General features: G+C 37.0%; 1 protein-coding gene across 1 annotated transcript in view; it reads left to right on the top strand.

Moving 5' to 3' along the window:
• Window positions 1–14,122, top strand: part of LOC150087082 (protein O-mannosyl-transferase TMTC1-like) — a 189,063-nt gene extending 174,941 nt beyond the window's left edge. The window contains exons 17-18 of the mRNA XM_090371806.1: window positions 3,721–3,798; window positions 13,289–14,122. Coding sequence (XP_090227932.1) covers window positions 3,721–3,798; window positions 13,289–13,447 — 237 coding nt within the window. The 3' untranslated portion in view covers window positions 13,448–14,122. The remainder of the gene's footprint in view (window positions 1–3,720; window positions 3,799–13,288) is intronic.
• Window positions 14,123–14,754: the final 632 nt, after the last annotated feature.

The following is a 14,754-nucleotide window of genomic DNA, read 5'->3' as shown; positions in this document are numbered from 1 at the left end:
CAGAGATATATAATAAACGAAACTTGCGCAATTCTCTCTGGAGATTCGAGGTTGCATCAATAAGTCGGTGTTTTTTAAGACTACTGGTAAGAAGAATAATACTTCAAAGTATTTCCACCACGCATGTACACAATACGAACAGATACGATGAATATAAATTACGATTTCTTCCTTTGATTATTATAAATCCATTTACATGGATCAGCACAAAAGGGATTTTGTGTTCATTGAATTCAACCTTTGAATGAACCTCGTGATTGCTAGTTCACAACCTTACTAATCACACACACCAGAACATGCGAGTAGTTACTTTCTAAAAAAAGAGTATACTTAGTAGTGTTGGACTCATTTCAAAGATTGACAATATCTGGTCCCAAATTAAGCAACTTTTGTAGATTTTTTATTAAATGGGTAATTGGGTATTTGGTCGCATAACAGCACGTAACTGATTAATGCATAAGAACGGAGATTTATTCTAATAATGTTAAAAGTATTGCTAAAACCGAAAAACATTTTTAGGGGAAATAGCCGAACGATTAACAAAATAAAGAAGTGTATGGAATAAAGTGGATAGTACCACAAATATGATAACATTATTGTAGTCTAAATCAAAGTCCGTTGACCCAATTTGACCATCCTAGCATATAAACAGAATTTATTTTTATTTTGCAAAATTACGCTCCAATTTTGATTGAGTACATTTAAAGGCATATGACGTACATCGAAATGCTGGTGTCTTTGAACTTTACAACTTTGGAGAGTCACTGGAAGTTATTGAAAACGGTATCAGTAAGTGTGCCATCGATATCCAAACTGTCCTCTTGTCGTCTTTGGAAACATCCCATTACCCCAGCTGGAGTTCCATCACCGATGCTGTTTACATCAGTTAAGAGTGCTTGCTTCGGGTGTCCAACCGTGTAGAGTGTCTCTGTAAACAGTAGCGTTAAGGAAACCCAATAAAAAGTTACAAAAGTTCAAATCTGGACCGCACATTGGCCAGACGTACTGCATATCAGAAAAGTGCAAAAAATCGTTTAGTATACAAAACTTGGTCGTAAAAATACCCAGTGGGAATGTTTTCTTTTTGTCATAAAACTTTCCGGTTGAAACTGGTCCGTGGATACCGCGAGTTGCAAAGGAAATTATGATTATTAAGTTTATTATTACACCAGTTTTATTATTAGAAAGCGCTCGTTTTGGAGAGTGATAAACTGAAATTATATAAATAACAGACACCCAAAGTGCGAATCATGTTTCCATACAAATAATTGTCAATTTTAACTTATGTTTTTTTTTAATTCCGTGGCAAAGAATTTTATTTCGCACTTAGTGTGTCCATTATTCATACAATTTAATCTCCAGCTGACTGAAAATGGTACATTGTACTAAAAAAAATGCGTCCTTTTTTGTAAATTATAATAAGCAGGAATTGTATGTAATTTTGCATTAATTTATGTATATTAATAATAGTAACAGCAAGATTTTAAAATTATTTTAGCTTTCTAAACTCTTCTTTTTATTTTAAAATTACAACTTTTGCCGTTGAATTTATACTCGGACTGATTAAAGATAATTATAAAATGCAGGGGGGGGGGGAAAATGTCATTTGATTTCCATCGCCGGACAGGAGTGGTTTTCTTATCTTATAATAATAACTAGAGCTATATTAGCTGTACTGGAACTGCCCCATAATAACGGACAAGATCCTACACAACAGACCGGACATACACCTCTTTGACAAGAAAAAGTCTACCTATCTGATCGACGTGGCAGGGCCCAACACCAGCAACCTCCAGAAAATCTACGAGGAAAAGATCAGGAAGTACACAGATTTAAGACAGGAGATCAAAGAAATTGGGCATATGGAACAGGTAACGACCATCTCAAGGCATGGTGCCAAAGACCTAGCAGCAATAGGCCTCCCAGAGAACACCTACAAGGAACTCCAGAAAGGCACAATTAAGTAAGAGAGTTCCTCGACCAACCAACAGTAAGAGGGAGTAAAGTCCCTAAGAAGCATTTAATATCCGAGATCATCTGTATTGTTCATTAATTTGTAAACTGAAGGTTTGTAAATAACAGTAAATTGAAATGCCTTATATGTGAAGGATATATACCACACATCTTCAGGTTCCAAAGAAACATGCAAAGTTACTACAGAATAGTTTACGAACACGATATATATTGACACATCCGCTTACCATGAAATAAGCTATCCACCAATACAAGATATCCTGGAAAATTCAGAAATTTTGGTAACTCTGCAGCTCTCAAGGCTTTAAATTTCGTTGACTTTACGTAACAGTATCACCTCCACAAAGAAGGGTAACTGTCCTCACCTGAAACTTTGGAAAAATAAAAACAAATGCAAAATATTTTTACGCTACTGTAGATAACGCCTTTTGCAGAAACCACAAAGTTTGGCAGGTTTATTGATGACAGGAATCAAGGCGTACTACTGCAACAAGACCTAGAAAAATTGGCCCGATGGGCTGAGAAGCGGAAAATGAGGTTTAGCATTGATATGTGCAGCAGTAATACCAGAATAACATAGCAAACTGTACAGTCCAACATGAAAATCTCTGCGCAGTGCATACAGGCCGCTAGGATAACTCATGGGGTTCTGCCAATAATTTCGCCAGGAGGGACAAAGGGATGATTATCCCATTTTATAAGGCAATGGTTAAACCGCATCTTGAAACTACATGCAGGTCTGAAAGCTTCATTTCAGGAAGGACTTGGATCTGTGCGCAAATAACAAGATTAAGCCAGGGACGCAAAAGGGTACTCTTACCAAGAAAGACCAAAGTTCTGCAAATTCATCGAACGGAAACTAAGACATGTGGGGGAAATGATTAAAGTGTTTTAATATATAAATGTATTGAGTAAACTAAATGCTAATGGCGTCTTCCTGGACAACACACATAAAAGGGGGTAAATTTTAAAAGAATGATTTGCAGGCTAGACATGTGAAAATTTGCTTTCAGAGAATAATGTCGTGCATTTCTCAATAAGCTAAAATTTAATCTGCATAAAACATTAATAGCGAATATCTTTGTTCAGAGAATTCATTTATTATTACAGCTTTTTGCGTAATAAAATACCTTTCAGATTTCTTGTTTTATCTCCCCCCAAAATATTTCCCTCTAAACCTTTCTAATTTTGGAGATTCGCAGATTAATTTCATACCAACTAGACATCTCCGAGCTCTCTAGAATAAATGGGTTAAAAACTTTCAATATTACTTTTAGATTAAACCGAGGAAATTATTATATTGCTAATTATTATAGCCATAGCCTACTATTTAAATGCTTAAACAGCAACTCCTTCCGGCTAGTATGAAATTAAAAGTTCGTGTTATGTATTAAACACAACAACGTAAGCCTAAATTAACTTTTCTGTCAAATGAATGAAACCGAGAGAATGGGGATGAAAAATTACTTGTGCTTATAATTTGTTGATGTTTCCATCCGGTTGGCGAATACATTTACAAAACTAATAACAAATTCCCACATTAAAATATTAAATAAATGTGGAATGCCTTAGATAACTTAAACTCATTCACTAAGGCATCCAAAGCGGATAAACCATTGGTTCACCCAGAATAAAGGAAGTTTTTCTTTTGTTTTTCGTCTTTGTGCACGTATTCATTACGGTATAATATATGTATTATTATATCAGTTTAGATCACAGTTTCATTAGCATTATTGGTTCTTCCAGAGTTACTCCATGGCCATTAGGCTGGACTCGGCTCTGTATTATGCAAGAATAAATCTAGCAGTCGTCAAGCATCTTCAGGTAAATATTTTTAAAAGTACTCATTCATTTAGAAGCAGTCTTTTAACGTGCAATTAATTACTTTTTTGCTTTTATTAAATAAGCTCGAATTAAGAAAATGAGAGTTGTTATCGCAAAAGGATTTTTGCATTTATTCATATGAAAGAATTACTGATATTAACGTAATGAAAATTCTAAAGTAGGATGTTTTCGAAATATTATTAAAGTAATTGTAAAGCACAATTTTTATATATCTGTTTAATTATCCTTATCCGAGTGCACAGTATCCGCTCCTCGTTAAACCGCGAGCAGAAACGGAAATCAAGACAAGCAATTCAATGTCATGTCGATAAACATGGTCCATGCACACAGTTTTCAGGTTAAATCCTCAAAACATGACCTCTTCAGAACAAGTTCAAAGTTGTATACCCAGATCGTGGCAATAAGACACCTAATAGTTTATTAGGACCCTTTGTAGGCTATTGACTACATAGTGTATTGTCAGACAACAAACAGTTAAATTTGTAAGCCCACTCCTAAAGATTTCTGTTTCCTTTTCTTCTTCTGGTGTAGTCCTTTTCTGTAGAAGCTTTACAATCCCAGTACAAAACCGCACCGATTGTTTAGGGGGGACTATACCGGCGTGGTTTTCCATTTCTGCATGCATCTGTCGTACATTTTGTCTGTTCTATATACGTTCGCAAACCGATCTGAAAAAAAATCCCCCACGAAAGAAAATTCTACTCCCCTTTCCTCAGATCGGCTAATTCCAGTCCACCGGAGGGAAGGGTGGGGGTCTTCAACGAACGCAGACCTCTCGAAATGTGTAAAAAGTAGCGAAACTACCGTATTGTCATGGAGAATACGAGGGGGTATCAAAAAGTTCGTACTCTGACCTAAATAAAACATCAGTAGGAAGATGCCATTTTTAATATAAGTTGTCTACATATTCAATAACTACCATGTGAAATTTCATTCCCGTAGGTGATCGTACACCAGAGGTGGAGTCCGGAATCTGAGGAAGGACGGTATGGTTGACAAAGTGGAATATCGAGCAGTGATCAAGTTTCTGCATTTGCAGGACAAAAAAAGCTCAGGAAATTGACAAAGAAATAAAAGCTGCGTGTGAGCAGAATTGTCCATCCTATGACACCGTAAAAAAGTGGAAACAGGAGTTCCAGTGCGGTCATACAAATGTCTTTGACGAGTCAAGAGAAGGCCATCAACATCCACAGACAGTGAGACGATTGCAATGGTTGTGCAGCTGGTGCTGAGTGACAGACGTGTGACAATTCATTTAATCTCAAATGAATTGGGAATTAGATATAGATCTGACCACAGCATTTTACATGACCATCTGCACATGTCTAAGGTGGGTTTCAAGATTGCTGACGCCTTTGCAGAAGCAATGTCGAATGCAACGTTCTCGCCAACCGTTGGATTTGTGTAATGGATGTTGAGAACTTTTATTAGGATGAACCCACCCTATTCTCCTGACCTAGCACCGTCAGACTTCTTGTTTCGAGAAATGAAGAAACCATTGCGTGGATGCCTCTTTGATTCGTCTCAGGAAGTTATCAATGAAGTGGAATCGTGGTTTCAGGCAAAAAGTGTGGACTTCTATGTTCAAGGCGATCCATAGATGGGAGAAATGTGTTACTATACATGGAGAGTACACAGAAAAGGATTAAAGTTCCTATCAAGTTTGACCTTTCTAGGGCTATTATTTCTAGGTAAAGGTGCGAACTTTTTTGATACCCCCTCATAGATCTGCTTATGTACCAATAAATAACATCGCAACCAAACCCAGACCCATCGACCTCCTCGTTGAATCACAGAATGGATAATTTTAATATTCAAGATTTCCAAGCAACATATTCGCATTTTATGCTGACTCAGCATTAATACTAAAGGTGGAAAGAAATTAACAAGCCACAAATCGCCTTATACAATCAAAACTTCATTGGATAAATATGAGAAAAATATTTCCCAAGATTCTTGGCACTCCATTTTAAACGATCTGCAGAAGACTAGCTGTTACGCCAAAGCAGTTAGAAAATGTTCTTTTAATATATAATAATACCTACCACTTAACATCGGTTTTGAGGAATGATCCTGATATGATAGCGTCATCACAGACAGTCGGATAAGGGAAAATACAAGAGAAGCATTTATTCCAGATATCGTTTCCATATAAGGAAGACTGCGTTGTTACAAGTGGTGGTGTGAAAAAGAGAGAAAGGCGGAAGATAAAATCAATAGATACACGTGAGGTTACGAGAGATCATTTGAAGAGGTGTATTGATGCGGTACGGTTAAACAGTGGACAGCAAAGCAAGAAACAAGGAATAAAATTAAAGAGTAAATTTAACGGGATTGTTAAGTAGCTTACCGTAAGAAATGGGAGTATTTTATACAGCTGATGAGCTATAACCATTAATAATGCTTCAAAGTAGCTTAAAATGAGAAATGGTAAACTTTCAGAAGACGATTTTACTTTATTATGATTGTATATCACTAATTATTCCAGACTACGCTGTATCTCGTGTACAGTGTAATCTGGAACCGTGCAATTTTGCTTTTAATTCTGAATGAATCACGAATGAAACATGAATCACGAACGACGCATGAATCAGCAGATAAAAGCCTAACTAAAAGCAAACAAAATGTTCCTACAAAATGTATCAATCCCATATTGTGGAACAACTCGCCACGAGAGGTATCGAGTCTCAGCCTTTAAATAAATAGCAACGCTTTCTAAGCAGAAGTAGCTGGCAAACTATTACGATAAATAATAATAAAACGTCTAATCATAAATAATGTACATTTTATCGATAAATTAGTTTAGGGGGAAAATAGCGTTGATGTCGAAATAGTCTGCTAAATTAGAAAACATTATTGCCCTATTCATATGGTAATTATTTTCCCACTGTGAGATCTTCAATTGCATGTTTCGTTATCTTTCTGGTTAAAATAACCATCAAATTCAAACAATCACAGTAATTCGTTTAAATTCCATCTATATACGTATTATACGAGGATGAATAAACATTTCAGTTGGGATTTGAAAATTGGCTGGCAATTTTAATCCTTCTCTATGTAGCTATCTTCTACAGCTACAGGTTCTCTCATCTGTGGATAAGCCCTTTGGGGCCTCTTGAATAGAACTCCTCACTCTGAGCAGAAAAACCAGGCTTCCATTTCATTGATTACTTCCTCATCAATTTAAAATCTGCTGTCTCATAATGGTTCCTTCATTCTAGGGAAGTGGAAGAAGTCTGAAGGTCGAAAGAATAAGGTAGGTGCTGCAGATTTTCAAATCCACGCCTGATTGCCGAGTCCACTGTAAGAGCAGCCTTCTAAGCAGGAGCATAATCGGCTAGGAAGTGGACACCTTTGAATAGCTTCCCGTGTCTCTTCAACTTGATTGCCTCTCTTAACTTTCCCAATGGGTTTCTGTAGTATTCCCCATTTATGCGGTTATCTTTTGGAGGTAATCTGAAAAGAATGATACCTTTGAGTCGCTGAGGACTGACATGACCTTGGCTTTTTTTGAGAGAGGGGGGGGGGGATAAAGATGCAAATTTCCATTGTTTGCTCATCTGTTTTGTTCTTGGGTCATAGTGAAGTACCTGGCATTCATTCATCGTCACAATTCTGTTGCGAGATGTCACCTATCTCGGAACCATCAAGCTGCCATCTTAAACATGTGCAAGACCTCATTATGGCACAAACAGACCCATTAGCCTAATGTTCATTTCCTCTTGTGTTTTCAAAGACCAGATGTTCCACTTCAGTCACAATGCCATAGTCTACGACTGAGAAGGGTCTTCCTTCTCTTGAGTCATCATGCACGCTACTTCTCCAACACCTCAACAGTCTTGTCCAATTTTTCATAGTCTCATACGATGCGCAATCTACCCAATGCACAGCTTTCATCTCCTCATGGATTTCTTTGCGTTGCCTAGTATGTTTAAAAATGCTATCTTTGTATCTGCGACGTGATGAAGACAGTACCAGCGCTGTCTTAATTGTCTGCCTTTTGACGGGGGTGGGGAAGGTGGGGAATAAAACCGAATTTACACTAACACGAGAAAATTCAATAGCATTCATTATGATTATATCCAACTTAACAGAAACGGCGCTAGCATTTGTGGCGCCTGAGGCAAAACTTTGTCGTGGCTGCTAGATGCGCTACTGCATATACAGTATATGGGTGTTAAGTTATGATGTGAACTATGCGCCTATTTTAGACGGCGCCTGTGGCATGTGCCTCACTTACGCCGGGCCTGCAGCTTAACGCACTTTATATTTTTAGCATAGGAACAAACAATACTTCAGTAGTATTAAAAACTTGTGGCAAACATTCTCTTTTATTTATCAGAATAAAAAAATACACACAATTACTGAGCCTGACTGCAATACTACTGAACAGAATCAGCAATAGGATTTCATAAAAAAAACAGTTAAATATGAGAAAATGAAGGATTTCGTAACAATTCCCCTTCAATAATGTAGGAGGTGGGATTGATGAATAGTGTCTGGAGAAGATTCATGGTTAAAATGTTTTAAAAGTATTGCGTCATTCAATTTGCGAATGGTCCTTTCTATGAAGGGACCCAATATTTAATGCATCCACAAAGCCACGTATTTTAATGTCATAGAAAATCTAATTAATGCGAAAACCAGGTTCTCCCACTCTTTTTCATTTCGTATCGCTTCGTTTGAAGTGAGCAAGAACATTCCAGAAATGACATTAATCATGGTATTCTGCTTTAGATGTGCTGTTTCTCTTTATGAGAATATTTCAAGAAGTAAATGGGTACAAGCAGAGTTACCGGATTGAAAAGAATTATTATTTTTGATCAGTATCTTTTTTCTGATGAACGGTATCCTAGAATAGTAAGGGGGTGGACTACACCCATTCGTTCTACAAAATTTTTACTTCTGCTGTAAACATTTATTCGTGCAATTTAACACCAAAACTGATGGACAGGGAACCAAAGAACGTGGTAAAGTGCATCGAAACAGAGTACTATACATATGTAGGTTTATAATTATATAAAAGCAAATAAGGACATACCTGATTTAGATTGTACTGCGAATAGCGAAATGCCGAAGATTAACTTATCAAATAACATCTTGTATAAGTTGAAATACTGAGGCACAGACGTAAAAACAGTCACCATTTTATTTTAAAAATTACTGCAATTATGAATGAACAAATCATTAGCGCACAAAAATATTATGGACGTTAAACTCAGTTTCAACGCAGCGTGTTAACACAAATGTAGCATACGTCTACAGGTAAGCCCTCTACGGTTGGAAATTGAAACTAGCAAGAGAATTATACACTGTGGCCACGGAGCTTTCGAAATCTAAGCTTCCCTCCCACCCCTCCGTCATCTTTTCTCTAGCCCAAATCAAATTTAGCGAAAACATCGCATTGTGATGATATTCCACGTATACTCGACCAAAGTGAAAAGCTGGTTGGGAGGGTACGAAAGATCGAAAATAGTTTAACGTGATAACGCAGAGTGCATTCTAAAGGAAATTTCATAAGACCCATATTAAACATCAACCGTATCAATATCTCAATCTTTTGTGTGAGAACAAATGATTGAAAGCGGCATATTTAAATATTTGTTATTAAAACGAACTCATTACAACAAAACTAAGTAATATGGATGCAAATCAACCGCATGAAATCTTGATTCGAAGTCAGCTAAGAAATAATATTCAGAATAGTGCAATGGTTGAAATACCTCAGATGGAAATTAACGTTTTCGTATTCTTTGTTAAAGAATGAAAGGAAAAGAAAAAAAGTAGATTTTCCAAAGGTTTAGGACCACAGCCAGTGTTTGCTACTACGTGGAAAAGTCTTAAGTTCCATTCCATCCGGACGGAAAGGGAGTTTTATTTTATAGACGCTTTTTACCCACCTGGACACATTTCTGACCACGACTATTTATCATTTCATCAGTGAAGAGATAATTTTTCAAATTGGTGGCTGCTGCTGCTGTGGGGATTGTAGATCTGAGATTTTTCATCGTATGAACTTAGTGGCCCAGTTCGTATAGTTTACCGTGTATTATGACTGTTCAAATGTGCGTTCACTGGCCAATTTGCATGTTGCATATAAGCGTTGAGAAACCTGGAATATAAAGGGGGAACCCAATCTTCCCTTTCCCCTAGATGGGCTAATAACAGCTCAGATTGAATAGGGCTTTCATAAATTTGACACTGTACTTGAATTTCCCATATCTAGACTTTGTAGGAACGTCCCCTGTACTAAATTTTAAAAATAACTTCCAATGAGTGAACAAAACTACCCCCAAATTATTTCCATCTCACTTTACTCTCTGTTGTTTATAATAATTTATATACACTTCATTGCAAAAGCACTGGAGACCGTTGAGATTTGACTTGACTTGCCTGGTGCGTAAACCATTCTAATTGATCTCTAGAACATCTGAAAGCTGTGTTATGGAGTGAAAAAATTACGGTATATTGTTTTCCAATTTGATAGCCATGTTTCGGTTGTAGCAGATGCTTGGATAGCGTTATTTAACGGATTGTCCCATCTGTGAAATTTGGCAGAATTGCTGTTGCCATCTGCAGGTGTTTTTCATGATTTGGCTTTGGACCATCGGTTGTCATACCGAGAACAATGAATGGTATCCGGTACACTGGCATTCGCAACAACTGCGCTCTTCCTAAACTGTGGCAGCAGACGGGGAGGACCCTTTTCTGTTTCAGCGTGACAATGTACTCCGCCATACTGCATAACTTGTAGTGGCTTGGTTTGAAGACATGGGTGGACAAAAGTTTCACTAGCTGCCCAGAACCACGACTAATTCCATTGAACACCTCTGAGATGAGCTGGGACACCTACTTAGGGACAGGCTAACACGCTCGAAATCAGCAGCTGAATACTGCTGTGCTGAAGAAGGAATGGGCCAAAATACTGCCTTCCAGTTATCAAAAATTGGTTCAATATAGTGTGTATATAAATTCAGTCCTTTTTATTCACTTAATGCCAATCTATAGGATTGGCATTAAGTGAATAAAAAGTAAATTCATTTCTTTGAATTCGACTGATAAGTCCTGTTAATGTATCTATAAATTACACTCTATCCTCTCATTTGATATAAGCTTCACCACCAAACAAATAAACGATGCATTCTCGTAAGGAAAAAGAAAGAGCGGCTAAAGCTCGTAATTTAACCATAGGAATTGTATTGATGCCACTTAACAACTCCAGTAATGATCTGAATGGTATCAAATTCCACGAATATTTCTAGAGACATTTCAGTTTTTTACATTGAAGAAAAGTACTTCATTTTGCTATTTATCTGTTTTACAATTCAAACCGCCATTCCAGTTATGTTATCAAGTTTTTATCTTGTTGATCCGACATTGATCTGATTTTACCTTAATCAGATCAATCTTTAATGTCCAAAAAAGCCTCCATAACTTCTTTCTAGTATTCAAACAATGCTCATTAAATATAAGCCACCCATCAAAAGATATAAACGTGCGCATGTGTTAAGCAACTACGGTTATGAGGCGACAGTGTATGGTGTCTGCATATTGCGCGTGTTTTGTGGTCGAGTTGCCTGTTTGCTGGAAAGAAAAACCGGAGTTTTTTGGAGTTAAAAAACATACAACCCTCGCCTGAGACCGACTAACTGACCACATTGTGAAAAAAGCCTATAAAAATGCCTTACTTCACTGACGGGATTCAAACCCGAGCATTTTCAACCGGTGTGGGGAGAATCGTGATTACAACCACTGTTCTACCCGCCAGGGCTATTATAAAGGTGTCAAAGTAATTAACAGGAATAGGTGAGAAAAAATAAATAACTTTAACGTTATCTTACCCTACTTATCATTAAATTATGTAAAAACCCATAAAAAATATTTAATTACATGTGTACACAATGCAAGTACAGTACACTATAATATCCTACCAAATTCATAAGACACTCGATGACTGGATTTGATTTGATTTTGGTTTTTTTTACGCAAGGGCGTCTAAGACCATGACGCGCCAAGTCAACTCGATGACTGGAGGAAGTTGTGGACGATTATGAAATATACCAATAATTTGGCATATAAAAGTTATCAGCATTCATTTCAAATGCAAAGGCTGAACGATGAACACACGGAAAGATCTAAGAGTTTCAGAAGTCGGGGGATGGTAATTGGATATCATGTGGGAAAATTTTCTGAGCGTGCTACTGTTCAGGCCTAAGTTGACAATTGCTGAATAATCGGAAGTCCAGAGGTAACACTGAGCCCAAGTTATGACTGACTGATAGCAGTCAACACGCTATGAGATGGCTGGTTACTCCATCCACTATCATACCCTTCAGAATTTAAGATTCGAGTGGCGAGATTGTTTCCACGACATGTGGAGGGCTGCATGCCATTAAATTTCACAGAAGAACTGCAGACCACTAGATAACCACAACAAAGGCACAATCGATTGTCATTGTGCAAGTATATCTGCTACTTGTTTATCCAGGCTGACGGACGGTTTTGTGTGGAAAATTACTGAAGAACTTTGCTACCCGAGTGTGTTTTCCATCTATGAGGTTAGGAGTAGGAGGGGGAAGGGGAAAGAATGAGGAAGAGTTAGAGTCTGGAATGTTTCTTGTGGTTTGAAACAGGCCCACTGGTCACGGTGCAGCCACGAATGTTGCGCCCTATACTGATATTCTGGACAATTTGGTGTGTCATATGTTGTAGTAATTTTATGAAAGTGGCCCCTCGCACCTTTTAACATTATAACGCTCCATACTACAAAGTAAGGATTGTTGAACGCGATTCAATTCAGTTGGACATCTTTGGAGTGAATTAGATCACAGAACTGGGCATGGCCGAGCTGCCCTCTTCGTCAGTGGAGCTCACTAATCCTAAAAAAAAAAGGTGGAGTACAGTACAATACCGTCAGCTAGCTACCAGAACGATTTTCTATCAGAAATTGGTTAAAGTCGTTCCTCGACGCATCGAAACCATCACTATGGCCAAAGGTCAGCCAACATGCTATTAATTTGTTTGAATAAACATATTTTTTCATAACTACAAGTGCCCCCTGTGACTTTTGGCAGGAGGATGCATTTAGCTTTTCCATATGGATATTGTTTGCAAAGGGGTTATAGGCTGCAATCACATCCGGTCCCAATCATGGAAAGATCCAAGCCTCATTGAGGACATAAATAGAATCCTTATCCCATAATTTACCTTAAGAAGCCCCATTTTTTGATCTCTCATCTGGGCCTGTTCGTTCTTAATAATTCCATTGTATGTTCATATTCCTTTAACTGATTGTAAAATTATCGTGACCTTAAAAACAGAAGTAATTTGTAATAAGCATGGTTAATGGCAATAAATCAAAACTAGAATTATGAGCTTTCTTTAATTGTATCGTAACAAAATTTAAAATTAATAAATGCATATGAATTTCAGAACTTCTCATAATATTTTCTTCTTGTTTGGTTTTCAGGGTAGATATACAGAAGCATTGCGGCATTATGAAAAAGCTCTCGCATTAGATCCGCATAATAAATTACTACAAGAAAATTTGGAAAAATTACGTAGAAACATTCTCCAAGGAGCCGACCTATGTCATGAAAAGCTGCTCAACAGCTGTCAAACTCGGTGACAATAAGCTCAGAATGATTTCATTCAGGGACCAGTTTCCTACTATGCACGCAGAGAACTGTATGATGATAACGATATTTATTATGTGCAATATACAGATGAATAAAAATAAATATTGGTCATTTCTGATGAGTCTCTTCTGGCTTTTTAGAATACTTGCCTATGTGTACAGTGTGTAGATATTAGTGAAGTACTCTGGGAATGGTGCAGTCAGAATACGTGTCTAAAAACGTGCCAGGTAGGTCGCACGAAAAGAAAAAAAAGGAGGACGTAATATGCTAAAACATAGTTCGTGTAAGCTGGAGCAGTGACCTTGAAGACTTGAAATCTATATTTCCAAGATATAGGATGCTAGCACAAGAAGATGTGCAAAGTTAATCATAATTCACTGATCTCAAACTGTAAGTGTGTGATTTTTCATTTTTATTTTTTTACGGAATGTCCATGATTTTTCTCTTTGACCAAATGACACCAGAATGCGAGTTCTCCCCAAATGTGGTAGGAATTTGGTTCTGCATCCCGACCTAGAAATATGGTTACGAATGAAAGAGACCCTTCCAGATAACATTAAGAAGAATGAATAGTATTAGCTACAACTTTCACAATAGCACTGGCCCAAACTGGTTATCATGTGACAATGTCAAGCTGTTCCTGATTATATTACAAACCAAAGATATTACACCAAAGATGTAGGAATAAAAATTATTTTAACATGTAGTGGAAAATATTAATAAGTTTTCAAGATAGCTTCTAAGTTACAAAGTTAACATGAAATACTCATATTCTAAATCAGGGGTGCGCAAACAGTTGCAAGACATGAACCAGATTTTTCTGCATCGTATTTCTCAAAATAACGGAGTTGGAATTCAAAATATGGGTATGACCAAATAATTTGTTGAGATGGATAAGTGATTTAATAATATTTCTGACATTAGCGATTATAATTAACTTACAAATGCCCCCTAATGCTTTCATCCGAATTACAATTTTGAAAAGGAGACTTAAATACAGAAATTGGAGGAGTGGGCTACTGAAGACTGAAATGTTTGCGCACCGCTGGTCTACATTACCACCTAAGTGCATTATATTTTTATATTATTGCATTTAATAATCTAAATGAAGAGTTTTCAATTTCATGTATAATTCAATGTAATATTTTGAATTGACTAATCCGAAAAACATTTTCTTCAATAAAAGTCAGTTTGGAAATCAACCAATTTTATAGTTATCGCTAATCTTTGTAGACCACACTTCAAACTTCATCTAGTGTTCTTAACATTATATAAAACCATCGACAACACTTTGATT

Source organism: Mastigoproctus giganteus, chromosome 4 (genome assembly GCF_048544385.1).
Source record: "Mastigoproctus giganteus isolate SK-2022 chromosome 4, ASM4854438v1, whole genome shotgun sequence".
NCBI lineage: Eukaryota > Metazoa > Arthropoda > Arachnida > Uropygi > Thelyphonidae > Mastigoproctus > Mastigoproctus giganteus.
The sequence above is the reverse complement of the archived record's forward strand: the minus strand, read 5'-3'. Positions and strand labels throughout refer to the sequence as shown.